This window comes from Heteronotia binoei, chromosome 17 (assembly GCF_032191835.1).
Source record: "Heteronotia binoei isolate CCM8104 ecotype False Entrance Well chromosome 17, APGP_CSIRO_Hbin_v1, whole genome shotgun sequence".
Lineage (NCBI taxonomy): Eukaryota > Metazoa > Chordata > Lepidosauria > Squamata > Gekkonidae > Heteronotia > Heteronotia binoei.
In genome coordinates this window covers 789,373-801,718 of record NC_083239.1, presented here as the reverse complement: position 1 = coordinate 801,718, position 12,346 = coordinate 789,373, and the positions used below count along the sequence as shown (strand labels likewise).

At 45.4% G+C, this 12,346-nt stretch overlaps 1 protein-coding gene across 3 annotated transcripts in view; it reads right to left on the bottom strand.

Moving 5' to 3' along the window:
• The window catches only part of FRMD4A (FERM domain containing 4A), a 449,437-nt gene that overhangs the window by 105,836 nt on the left and 331,255 nt on the right, over positions 1-12,346 (bottom strand). For all 3 annotated transcript variants that reach the window (XM_060258276.1, XM_060258274.1, XM_060258275.1), the window contains exon 12: positions 500-576. In XM_060258276.1, the coding sequence (XP_060114259.1) occupies positions 500-576 (77 nt within the window). The remainder of the gene's footprint in view (positions 1-499; positions 577-12,346) is intronic.

The window sequence follows — 12,346 nt, the reverse complement described above, 5'->3', positions numbered from 1 at the left end:
CAACTAAACTGTCAAAGTGGATTGCAAGAGTGCCTGCGAAGGGCTCCTTCTCTGGCCAACCCACCCAAAGGCAGCACAGATGAGAGGGGCTCAGCTTGCTCCCAGCCTGGCATCCCCTCCTGGGCCTGCACTGCCACCGGCTGGATACAGCTGGCAGCAATGCAGGCCCATAAGAGGACAGTGCCCTTTCTTTGGAGTAATAAAAAGCCTTAAACTAGCCTTGGGCAGGAGCTGACTTCCCAAGGGAAATGAAGAAGGGGATACCATGCAAAAACCTATGGATGCCTACAAGATTTTGATCCAAAGGTTTGACCATCCACGAAACACTGCATGCTCACCCAGTCAAAAGGAAGTAAAGATTCAGAAATCCCCAGGCACTCAAGGCACACATGAAAAATCCATCTACTATCCTTTCCTTCTCCCTCCCACTTGGTAGATTCCATGTGGACCCGCCATGAGCTTACTGCTCAAACACAAGAAAGGGAGGTTTCTATCTTACCTGCGTGGGTCATGCACTTCCACGGAAAACTTCTTCTCTCGGAAGTACAGGTTCTCCAGCTGCCTCCATTGGAAGATCTAAGGGAGGGGACACACACACACACAAAAAAAAATACACAAGGTGGTTGAGAGGCAGAGTACTGGGAGGAGGAGGGCACCTCTGGCTGTGCTTTCAAATCTTCCTTATCAAACTCCTTTGGCTTGCTGCTCTTGGGAGGGGGAGGGGAAGCGTGAGGGAAGGTGACTCTGGAGAGAATTGCAGGTGGCAGAAGCTGCTTCGGGTGTGGTCTTCCCTGACACTGCATCCCAACCCACCCTTCAGGAGCAAAACCAGACCTTTCTTTCCTTCCCTTTGTTCTGTCTCCTTGCCTCTGCTGTGCGCTGCACGGATTTCCCTCCTTCAAATCTGCCAGCAGGAAAAGGGGTGGGGGGAGGGCGTGCTGCGTGTGTATGTGTGGGGGTGGTTTTGCAGAAGTGTCGAACTGAAGCTTCCTCCCCTCAGAGTGCTGAAATGCGAAAGGAGCTCAAATTCCCTTATCTCCCCCAGGGACGCTATTTCCTGCCTACTAATGTGCAAGAGCTCCTGACTGGAGCTCTGAAATGGAGGGCAGAGGCACAGAGGATCTTAATTCATTCTAGGCAATGTGAGATAAAAACACAGGCTTGTCAAGCCATTCCCCCCCCCCCCCCCCACTAAGCAAGTATAAGAAGATGTCCAATATGTAATACCTGAGGCGGGACAGAGATGCACGGGGAGGGGATAGGGCGTTCCTTGCAATCCTGTTGAAGCACTATGGGTATTGTTCCTTTTCCTACTTCAATGCCAAACCTAAATAGTTAAAGGCAAATTCCAGAAGGGTGGCTGCTGGGTTTGTCCGCTGCAGTCAAAATAACCCAGAGTCTTGTGGCAACTTAAAGGCTGTTTAATTTTTTACCACAAGAGTTTTCATGAGTCAGAGCTTAACTTGGTCAGAGGCAGGCCCAGTGCGTGGGGTTCTGTCACCCAAGGCAGAACCCCAATGTGTGCCCCCCCAAGTAGACGTCATCATACCAGGCACTCAGCATGTTCCCTCTGCAGCGCTCGGCTGGCACTGGAGAGGGGAAGTCCTGGTTTTTTTGGCTTTAAGGGAACAGGGGCACTCTCACGACCACTTAAAGCCAAGAAAAAAACCCGGTCAGTTTCCCTCTGCAGCGCTGGCTGAGTTTGGCAGGCGCTGGAGAGGAAAAGCCCCGTTTTTTCCTCGGCTTTAACGGGTCGGTAGAGCTCCTTCGACCACTTAAAGCCAAGAAAAAAACCCGGTCGGTTTCCCTCTGCAGCGCTGGCTGAGTTCGGCAGGTGCTGGAGAGGAAAAGCCCTATTTTTTCTTGGCTTTAAGGGGTCAGTGGATCTCCTCTGACCCCTTAAAGCCAAGAAAAAAAACCCGGTCAGTTTCCCTTTGCAGCGCTGGCTGAGTTTGGCGGGTGCTGCAGAGGAAAAGCCCCATTTTTTCTTGGCTTTAAGGGGTCAGGGGACCAGCAGAGGCTTGGGGACTCGGACATGGTGCAGGCAGGGAGGGGGCACCCGCCCCGCCCCTGCTGGGAGCTGAGCCTTAGGCATTTGCCTAGTTTGCCTACTCCCACACACTGGCTCTGGTCAGAGGGATGTTTCAGAAATCTGTTGTAAAATTCAAGACGTTCTGTTGGTGGTCTTTTGAGGTAGATTCACAGACTTTCAGGACACTAAACAGTCTTGGTGAGGTGCAGAAACATAAGCATGCACTCCTCCTCTTCCACAAATCTAAACTAATGTATGTCATAGGAAACTGGAGCAAACCATTCCCCACTACTTGAAGAACTGTGCAATTATTATACCTCTACCTCTTAAGCAGCTTTAATTTTGATTTCCCACAGAAAATTGAAATTAAAGAATTCTGTTTCAAATGGAAGAATGGAAATACTTGTGTGATGGCAGTAAAGAGGCGGCGGGCGCAAAGACTCCCCAGCTGGGGAAAACTGGGAAGCAGGAGCACCTGAGCCGGGGCAAGGGCGATTTAAGTCGGCCGCAGGTGAGACCAGAGGAGGAGGAAAGCTGGGAGAGCAGGGCCACACTCAGAGGAAACCAGCTAAGCGAAGGAAGACATGGCCGCTGGGGCGATTCTGCATGAACAGAAAGGTCAGGGGGGCCCAGGGGGGTTGAAGGACATTTGTCAGTGGCGTGGTTGGGGCCTCAGCGAAGGGCTATGCTGGCACCGAGGTGTAAATAAAAGAGTTACTTGCAGCAAGAAGCCGTTTCCTGCTGGTTTGTCACAACTTGAAATCCATAATTTCATTGAAATGCATGTCTAATTGTTTGCAAAATCACCTTTAAGATATTTCCACAGTTCACATGACCAAAGCAGAATTTTTGCTGTCCCTGGCACCAAACTTGCATGTCACCAACAAGTATCTGTCAGTATTTAAACGCGTTCATGCCAGAAAAAGGATAAGGCTGTGAATCTGAGTGTACATTTGACATCTATGCACTGAAACTATAAAGAAGTAATAGCACTGACACATGGATTGATATTTGATCCACATCAGATTTATGCCTGCTATTCCTGATCCAGAGAACATCTCCTTCGCCGGATCAGTGTGATGGATAGTCAACAAAAAGGATATGGCTGATTACCTGTTTGAGTAGCAGGAAAGGGCATGCTGGAGAACATGGTGCTGCCAACTGTTTATCCCGTAATGTTTGGAAAATGTACTATGCACAATGCAAGGGGCAGGAGATAGAGGGGCCCCCTGCAATGCTTTCAGCAGCCATGCGTAAGTGGAAAGGGAATGTGTAAAACCATGTTCTGAGCTCAAGTGCTTGAAGTCATTGCCTAATATTTAAGTTTGTTTACCGTGCTAGCTTTCCTGTCTAACAGAGTTTCAATCATAAGAAAATTCAAAACTGCATTTCAAAAGTGGCAAATTAATTGTCAGCTTTAGCTAACAAGATCACACTTTCACAAGCATATACAACAATCCAAAGATTTTCCACAGATCACAAGAATTACTACCTCTTCTCAGAATTCCTGATTTTTGTACATGAATTCTGAAAACAGTAGTTTCTTTATGCATCCAGACAAATTAATATGTGCTATAAAGAACTTTCTTAAAAAGAAGCTTGCTCCTCCACCCCCAGGAAAAAAAAATAAGATAACTCTTTGGAATGTAGATTCCTGTTAAGTAAGATAAGAAAAAAAAATCACTCCCCAAAGACCAGAAGGAACTTACCAGATTTACAACTCTGTATTGTACTTCAGGTTAATTAACAACTTGATAAAGATAAAGGGACAATTTGCTAATCAAGTGCTAATTCAATGAACACCAATAATTTGGCAGCTGCCAAAATGACTACGGTCCACCCTTGAGGAAAAGGCACATGGGGCGTTGCCTCTCAGTGTTATCATTCATGAAACGTTTACACCAGCTCTGCTTTAAGGACAAGATATACACTCATGAAACATTCATGCTCCATATGCAAAAGCAACTACAGCCTCTAACAGTTCGCTGACTGTTTGTGATCCTAAGCAGAATTATGTGAGAATCAGCCAGGTATCAACCAAACAAATGCTCTCTTGGGAAAATAGAGGTAGAGTTTATTAGTTTTGATACAGGAGCTACACATCCTAGTGTAGAGGCTCATTTACTAGGAATAAAGCTATTTAATTTAATTTGTCATTTATACCCTGCCCTATCCTGCTAGGCGGGCTCAGGGCGGCTTACAACATTAAAACATTCCAGTAACAATAAATAAAACAGCAAATTAAACACAACAAATTTAAAATATCTCATAAACATAATCCATAAAATAGAGGGTCACAACTCCAACAATAACACAGCCAGAAGCCACCGTTCAGCAGTTGGTATAACTTCAGCTGGTTAACACCATTTAACGCAGCTTCAGGTCATTGACACCACTCAGACCCTTGGCCAACTCAAGCACAGAATAGTAAAGTGCTGGGGGAAGTTTTCAGAGGATGCCCGGTAAATCCAAAGCCTGGCAAAAGAGCTCCGTCTTACAGGCCCTGCAAACTTAGGTAAGTCCCGCAGGGCCTGGATCTCCAATGGGAGCTCATTCCACCAGGTAGGGGCCCGGATTGAAAAGGCCCTGGCCCTCGTTGAGGTCAACCGAGCATCCTTAGGACCAGGGATCACAAGAAGATGTTGTGTAGAAGATCTCAAAACTCGGGGAAGAGGTGGTCCCGAAGATATGGAGGCCCCAGGCCTTATAGGGCCTTAAAGGTAAAGACCAACACCTTGAAACGGATCCAGTACTCGATAGGGAGCCAATGCAGTTCGTGCAGCACCGGCTGCATGCACACCCGTATAGGCCTCACTGCTAATAACAGGGCTGTTGCGTTCTGCACCCGCTGGAGTTTCTGGAGCAGAGTCAAGGGTAGCCTCATGAAGAGAGAATTACGATAGTCTATTCTGGAGGTGACCGTTGCATGAATCACTGTGGCTAAATCATGGGGTGCCAGATAGGGGCCAGCTGCTGGGCTCACATCAGATGGAGAAAGGTGATCCTTGCAGTGGCGGCAACCTGGGCCTCCATAGATAAGGTGGCATCCAGGACTACCCCCAAGCTCTTCACCTCTGTCGATGGTGTTAATGGAGTACCATCAAAGGGCAGGAGCCTGATCCCACTTCCTGCCCCCCCCCCGAGTGATAGAGATATGGATGTTACAGAGATAAAATAGTCAAATTCTGAAGACAATCGTGGCTCCTTTCCCCTCCCACTTTTTCACACAACAAGCTGTATATCACCAGACAACACCACACTCCTTTCCCTTCGCACCTCAAAGGCCTTCAAGGCTGTTCACATCTCTGGCTGGTGGGAGGAAGAGTCTACTTCCAGGCGCCAGGTCTCCATTTCTATGACAACTGAATAATATAGGTGCTAACAGAAAACCAGAGAGCTGCACTACAAAGCAACAGAGCATCATCCTCCCCTTTTTTTTTACAGCATACAGGCTGACAGGTGAATATGTACGACCAGGGGTCATTTAGTAGACAAAGAGGTGCCGGATCTCATTAGCACAACTCATTCCTGGACCAAAGGAGGCCAAACTGAAAGCAACGAGGGAGCAGGCCTTCTCTATAATGGCCCCCCACTGGTGGAATCAACTACCGGAGGAAGTGCGAGCCCTGCGGGACTTTAATCAGTTCCGCAGGGCTTGCAAGACCACCCTCTTTCTGCAAGCTTATAAGGACCCCTGAATGCGACATCTAGCCATCGGAATATATGTATTGAATATAGCATCTTAATGTATTGTAGTTTTAAATTTTTATGTAATTGTTTTAATGTATTTATTAACTGTATTTTACAATTGTTTTATATAATATCATGGGATATACCATGTCCTGTTAGCCGCCCTGAGCCTGCTTCGGCGGGGAGGGCGGGATATAAATAAAATTTATTATTATTATTATTATTATTATTATTATTTGCATAGCTCATTTGCATATACTGCACACCCCTGACATCACTGGAAAGTGTACTAAATTTGGAGGTTTTTAAAACAGAGGCTGGATGGCCATCTGACAGCCATGCGGATTCTGTGAATTTGGGGGGAGGGGTTTGTGGGTTTATTGCATTGTGCAGGGGGTTGGACTAGATGACCCTGGAGGCCCCTTCCAACTCTATGATTCTATATGAGCTCACCATCTACCTTAAAATGCTTCTTCAGTTATAATTGTCATAATAAAACCTTACTCCCATCATACTTTTTAAATTACTTTCTCCTATGTGGCCAAAAAATGGTAGGGACCTTACAGAAACGGAAGAGATCAGGAAGAGGTGGCAAGAATACACAGAAGAATTATACAAGAAGGATCTCAATGTCCTTGATAACCATAACGGTGAAATCGCTGACCTCAAGCCAGACATCCTGGAGTGTAAAGTCAAATGGGCGTTAGAAAGCATTACTAACAACAAAGTGAGCGGAGATGACGGTATCCCAGTTGAGCTATTCAAAGTCCTAAAAGATGATGCTGTTAAAGTGATGTACACATTATGTCAACAAATTTGGAAAACACAACAGTGGCCACAGGATTGGAAAAGATCAGTTTATATTCCAATCCCAAAGAAGGGTAATGCCAAGGAATGTTCAAACTATCGCACCATTGCACTCATTTCACATGCCAGCAAGATCATGTTAAAGATCCTACAAGCTAGGCTTCAGCAATATGTAGACCGGGAACTCCCAGAAGTTCAAGCTGGGTTTCGGAGAGGTAGAGGAACCAGAGATCAAATTGCCAACATTCGCTAGATTATGGAGAAAGCACGGGAATATCAGAAAAACGTCTATTTTTGTTTCATTGACTATGTTAAAGTCTTTGTGTGGATCACAACAAACTATGGCAAGTCCTTAAAGAGATGGGAGTACCAGACCACCTTACATGTCTCCTGAAAAACCTGTATAAGGGTCAAGAAGCAACTGTCAGAACGGGATATGGAACAACTGATTGGTTTAGAATAGGAAAAGGAGTTTGGCAAGGATGTATATTGTCACCCTGCTTATTTAATTTATATGCAGAGTACATCATGCGGAATGCTGGCCTGGATGAAGCAGAAGCCAGAATTAAGATTGCTGGGAAAAACATCAACGACCTCAGATATGCAGATTACACTACTCTAATGGCAGAAGGTGAGGAGGACCTAAAGAACCTCTTGTGGAGGGTGAAAGAAGAGAGCACAAAAGTAAGCTTGAAACTCAACATTTTTATTAAATGGATTTGTATAGGGCTTGTTAGATTTCCTTTATAGATATAATAGCATGATGTTTTAGGAAACTATAGGTGGAGTTAGAGAACTATGGTGGATCTGATGGTTAGTAAATCATAAGTTTGAATTGAAGAGCAAGCATAGTTACTTACATAGAATCTTTGTGGGATTATATAAGACTCCCTGTATACACGCATAAACCTTTCCTTTTGATATTTACACATGGGGGGAGGGAAGATATATCTCTGAACTATATGCATAAATATAGTGATTGTATGCTTTGTTATGATATATATGTATTGATGAATATGATCAGAATGGGTTAGATGGGGTTCTCAAACGCCCATGGAGAATCTTTGGTTCCAGATTAGGAGAATTGGGATCCAGGGTACCAGCTGGAGATTTTCTTTTAGAGTTCGTTGACCTCTCTGGCACCAATTATCAGAGCTGATATTTAGCAACAATAGGTGGTTTCCTTATGTAACAGGGGGTTTTGGTGCTTTCCAGCCAAAAGATGACCAAATCTAGCTTTCTTGTCTCTGATTGGTTAGAGGGAAGGGGCAGACATCTTAGGGAGGAGTATAAATTGGGGGGAGGATCTAATTTGGAAGCAGCAGCAATACCAAGCCTCCTGAGAAGCCTGACCCCTCCATCTTCCCCATTTCTTCACAGACAACCACCTGAAGCCCTAGGAGAGGTGAGAATGAAATGCTCTTTGCTATCTATACAATGGCTTTGCTTCTACCAAATGGAATAGGCTAGAGAACCTTAGCGCAGGGAAAGCCGTAGCCATGTAACTATGTAACCTAGGGATCATATATTATCGCTAACCTTTTGAATTCATGTACTGACTAAGATTTAAATAAATTCTTCATATATTTAAGTGCCTGAAGGGGTGCTCTTCCCAGAGTATTTTAATAAAGACCCCCTTTTGTCATATAGGGGTAAACCGTGTATGCTTTCCTTGTTAACAACAGTCCACTCCAATCCCCTAGACAAAGATAAGATCTAGTGCAGGGGTGGCCAAACTGTGGCTCAGGAGCCACATGTGGCTCTTTCACACATATTGTGTGGCTCTCAAAGCCCCCCCCCCCTCTATCATCCAGTTTGGAGAAGGCATTTAAAGTTAAAGTTGCTTTCTTTCCACCTCTCCCTCCTCCATCTATTTACCTTCCTTCCTTCCTGTCTTGTGGCTCTGAAACATCTGATGTTCATGTCTTGTGGCTCTCAAACATCTGACGTTTATTTTACATGGCTCTTATGTTAAGCAAGTTTGGCCACCCCTGATCTACTAGCGTGTGACCCGCTTGATGTGTGGGAGCTGAAACAACTTGGGAGAGCCCTAGTGCCACCAGCTCCTTAGCTTGAGAGGAGGTCACATCCTCAGCATGGACATTGAAGTCTCCCAGGACAAACAGCTTTGATAGTCTGTGGGAAAACAGGGTGTTTCCATCTATTTGGTCATGGAAAACTGGGATTGCTGCCAGATGCACTTTCAACAAAATTAGAAACTGGAAGAATGAACTCTCTAATTTCAAGTGAAAGGGCACAAGCGGCACATGACCCGCACTTGTGGTGCCCTCCTGTGGTAGCTCTATGAACATCAGGCTTGCCAAAGTCAGATCTAATAAGATCTTGAATGTTTCTAGTTCTCCTTTAGCCCAGTTTAGGAAAACTTGGCAGCCTGGCAAATCCCTTACCAGAAACCAAAATTTCCATAAAACATTCTGAATCTGATATGAGAGGGTAGAATATTGAAAGGCACAAGTGAGTCTAGTCCCCTCCATTCCATCCACGGCGTTACTTTGCGTCTCCTTCTTCAGCAGAGGAAGTCTAGGTGGCTTCTTAATCCTACTATTGGCAGTTCTTGAAATGGATTCTGGGTAGCCCTGACTCCTAAACTGTTAAACTGTTGTGGATGGAATGGGTTTGCTTTGCCCTCAATGATTTTCTGCTTTGTCTTGTACTTGCGGTATTTTTTTCCACTATAATTTTTCAGTTTGTTTTCAGTTTTGGTAAAAAGCAAAACACTAAATAGAGAAGACTGAGAAAATCATGAGACACAATGCTCAGGATCTTTTGCTCTAGAGGGAGTAATAACAGGAATGCTTCACCTTGGCAAAAGGTAAATTGCCAATCGACTGGAATAATCTGTATCCTAGAATCATAGAGTTGGAAGGGACCTCTAGGGTCATCCAGTCCAACCCCCCTGCACAATGCAGGAAATTCACAAATACCTCCCCCATGCCCGCCAATGACCCCTGCTCCACATCCAGAAGATGGAAAAAAGAAAAAGAAAAAAACCAAAACCCAACAACAACCACCTCAGGTTTCCTGGCCAAACTGGCCTGGGGAAAAAAATTGCTGCCTGAACCTTAAGTGATGATCAGCATTTCCATGGACATGTAAGAGAAAGGGCCAGGAGAAGTAAGCACTGATGCAGCCCTTCCTGCTCTCCTTCCAGTGACCTGCCTAAGTTCCCAGAATCAGCACTGCTGTCAGGTGGCCATCTAGCCTCTGTTTAAAAGCCTCCAAAGAAGGAGAGCCCACCAACTACCAAGGAAGCCTGTTCCGCTGAGGAACCGCTCTACCTGTCAGGAAGTTAGTTATCTACAAAAAGTTATTCTCAAATGGCAAGTCCTTGTATGACTGAAAGTGATCCACCAGCTTTCAAGGAGTTGCTGTTTGAGATAATTCAACCCAAAGGCAATTTTGCTTCTGAGTCATGGTTTAAAATTTACACACATGCCCCAAAGGAAAGACAAATGTATCACTGAGGGGTGTCCTTGAGGCAGCAAAAAAATCTGATAGGCCAAACAAACACAGCCATGACTACTGTAATGACACAGGTGGTATACCACAGACGTTGACTTTTCAGCTGCTGTGGGAGAAATGTTCTAGACCTAGCATCATACAAACTCATGTAAGTGCTGGCAATTCACAGCAAGGGGCTTTCAAGGCAAAGCAGAGGCAGCTTGCGCCATTGCATTCCTCTGTAGAGACTTTCTTTGTGGTCTCCCATCCAGGAACTGAATCTGCTTAGCTTCTGAGATCTGATGAGATTGGGCTCTACCATGCCTCTGTCCCTCCATCCCAGCATCATAGGCACAGTCAAATATTACTGGGTTCTTTTTTTGGGGGGGGGAAAAGGGGGGGTATTGTGATTAATAAACATATGGAATCTGTTGTGTCTTGCATTTCGGTCCCTGAATTTCCAACACAGCGCGACTGCTTGTGCGTGGAGGTGACCAGCGGGAAACCGCGGGTCGCCTGACGTAAGGACCATGCACTCTGCCTATTAAAATCTGTGGCGGGAAGTTTAACTGGCCAGGATTGGACCTGGCGAGGAAGGGGGTCGTTCCAGGAAATGTTTGTATCGGGGACCCGGCTCCGCCATGTTGTCTTTGCGATGTTGTCTTTGTGATGTACTAGCCAATAAAGTATGTTGCCTTCTAAACGTCTCGGAACACAGTACATTACAGAATCTAAAGAATCTTAACCGGCCTTGATAGCTGCACTGCACAATTAAATAGAAAGATGATTAATGATGCAATCCCAAGGAGGTCTTCTCAGAAGTGTACTCAATGGGACTTCCTCCTAGAAAAGTGTTCTTAGCATTGCCCTGTACAAGCAAGAAAGATTCATTTTGCAGCACACCAGCTTTACAGTATACATATGCTCCCTACCAGAAAATACTGCTTTTGCCACCCCACATATATTAGTATACTATCACAAAATGGCGTGAGTGACCGCTACAAAACTGTTTCAGTATGTTCTGAGGAAAAGCATCAATCTCTCTGCAAGATACTTCTGTGCATTCACAATAATTGGGCCTGAAAAGTACAACAGCAAAAATGGCAGAATGTTTTGTAACACAGTGACAGCATTTCTATAAGCTGATGTGCCACTCAGCACTCTATTAATGCTGGCTGAGCATTTCCTCTCCTGGAAGCCAGCCTTAAAAGGAGAAGGAGAGAAAATCTGTTGCTCAGCGTCAAAAGGCGTTCTTAGAATATGCAAAACCACAGTTCTGTGTGAGCCATCCTGACCCTCTGCGCCATGCCTTGCTCTCCTCTATTTATTTTAAACAGGAAGAAAATTGTGTTAACTTCAATTTATTTATTATATTTCTATCCCACCGTCCCCCACAAGTGGGGGGGAGGGGTCACAAAAAATTTTATCAAATAAAAACATTTAAAAGCAGTTACACAATAATTCAGTTAAAACCCCATAATTCAACACAAGATGGCAAAAAATCCTGGAACAGGAGTCTGGGAATAGATGGCTACACATTAGTAAGTGGGAGTGAGGAGAGCGGGTGGAGCAGGAGGAGGCCCCTGTAGCTGGCACCCACTGCCTCAACCAAAGGCCTGATGGAACAATTCTGTTTTGAAGGCCCTTCTGAACTGCCGTAAGTCTAGTAGTACCCTGCTCCCACTTGGTAGAGAGTTCCACTAGGCCATAGCCAGGGCTGAAAAGGTCCTGGCCCTGGTCGAAGCTAAGCAGATGTCTTTGGGACTGGGAGTGCAAAGCGTGCCAGAGGACACACGGGGAGAGATTCTCAGTTGCTCTTGAATTTTGAGGTATTGCTGATAGGTTTGGACTGGCTTAGGTAGCAGTGCCCTGAAATCTCCGCTACAGGATGCAGAAGAATCCTCCTCTCAGCCTCCAGGACCTAGTCACCAGACATTGATGGCTGCCGTGACCTTTGCTTAGATAAGGAATTTAGGGCTACAACTGGATCCTTCCTTTCATAGCAAACCTGGTTTACACCTAGGCTGGATTCAGATGGCCAATTTGAGCCGACATAGGCACTTCCCCCAGGTGGGTTAAAAAGTCAAGGTCCACTCTCGCACTCTCCCCATCCTCTGATCAAAGAGCTACCAGACGGGAAGTGGTAGCAAAATCTTTCGCTGCATGATCCCTCCCGCATTTCCTGGCATCTGCCCACGGGAGTGCACAAGCAAGGCAGATTGGCAGTGTGAATCCGCCAATCTGCTCTAGGAGCTCACTGGTATCTTTTAAAAAAATCACTGTCATGGAGCGCAAAAATGTAAGGGAAAAAAAGAAACCCAAACTGCACTAAGAGGATGGCACATAATAACCGTG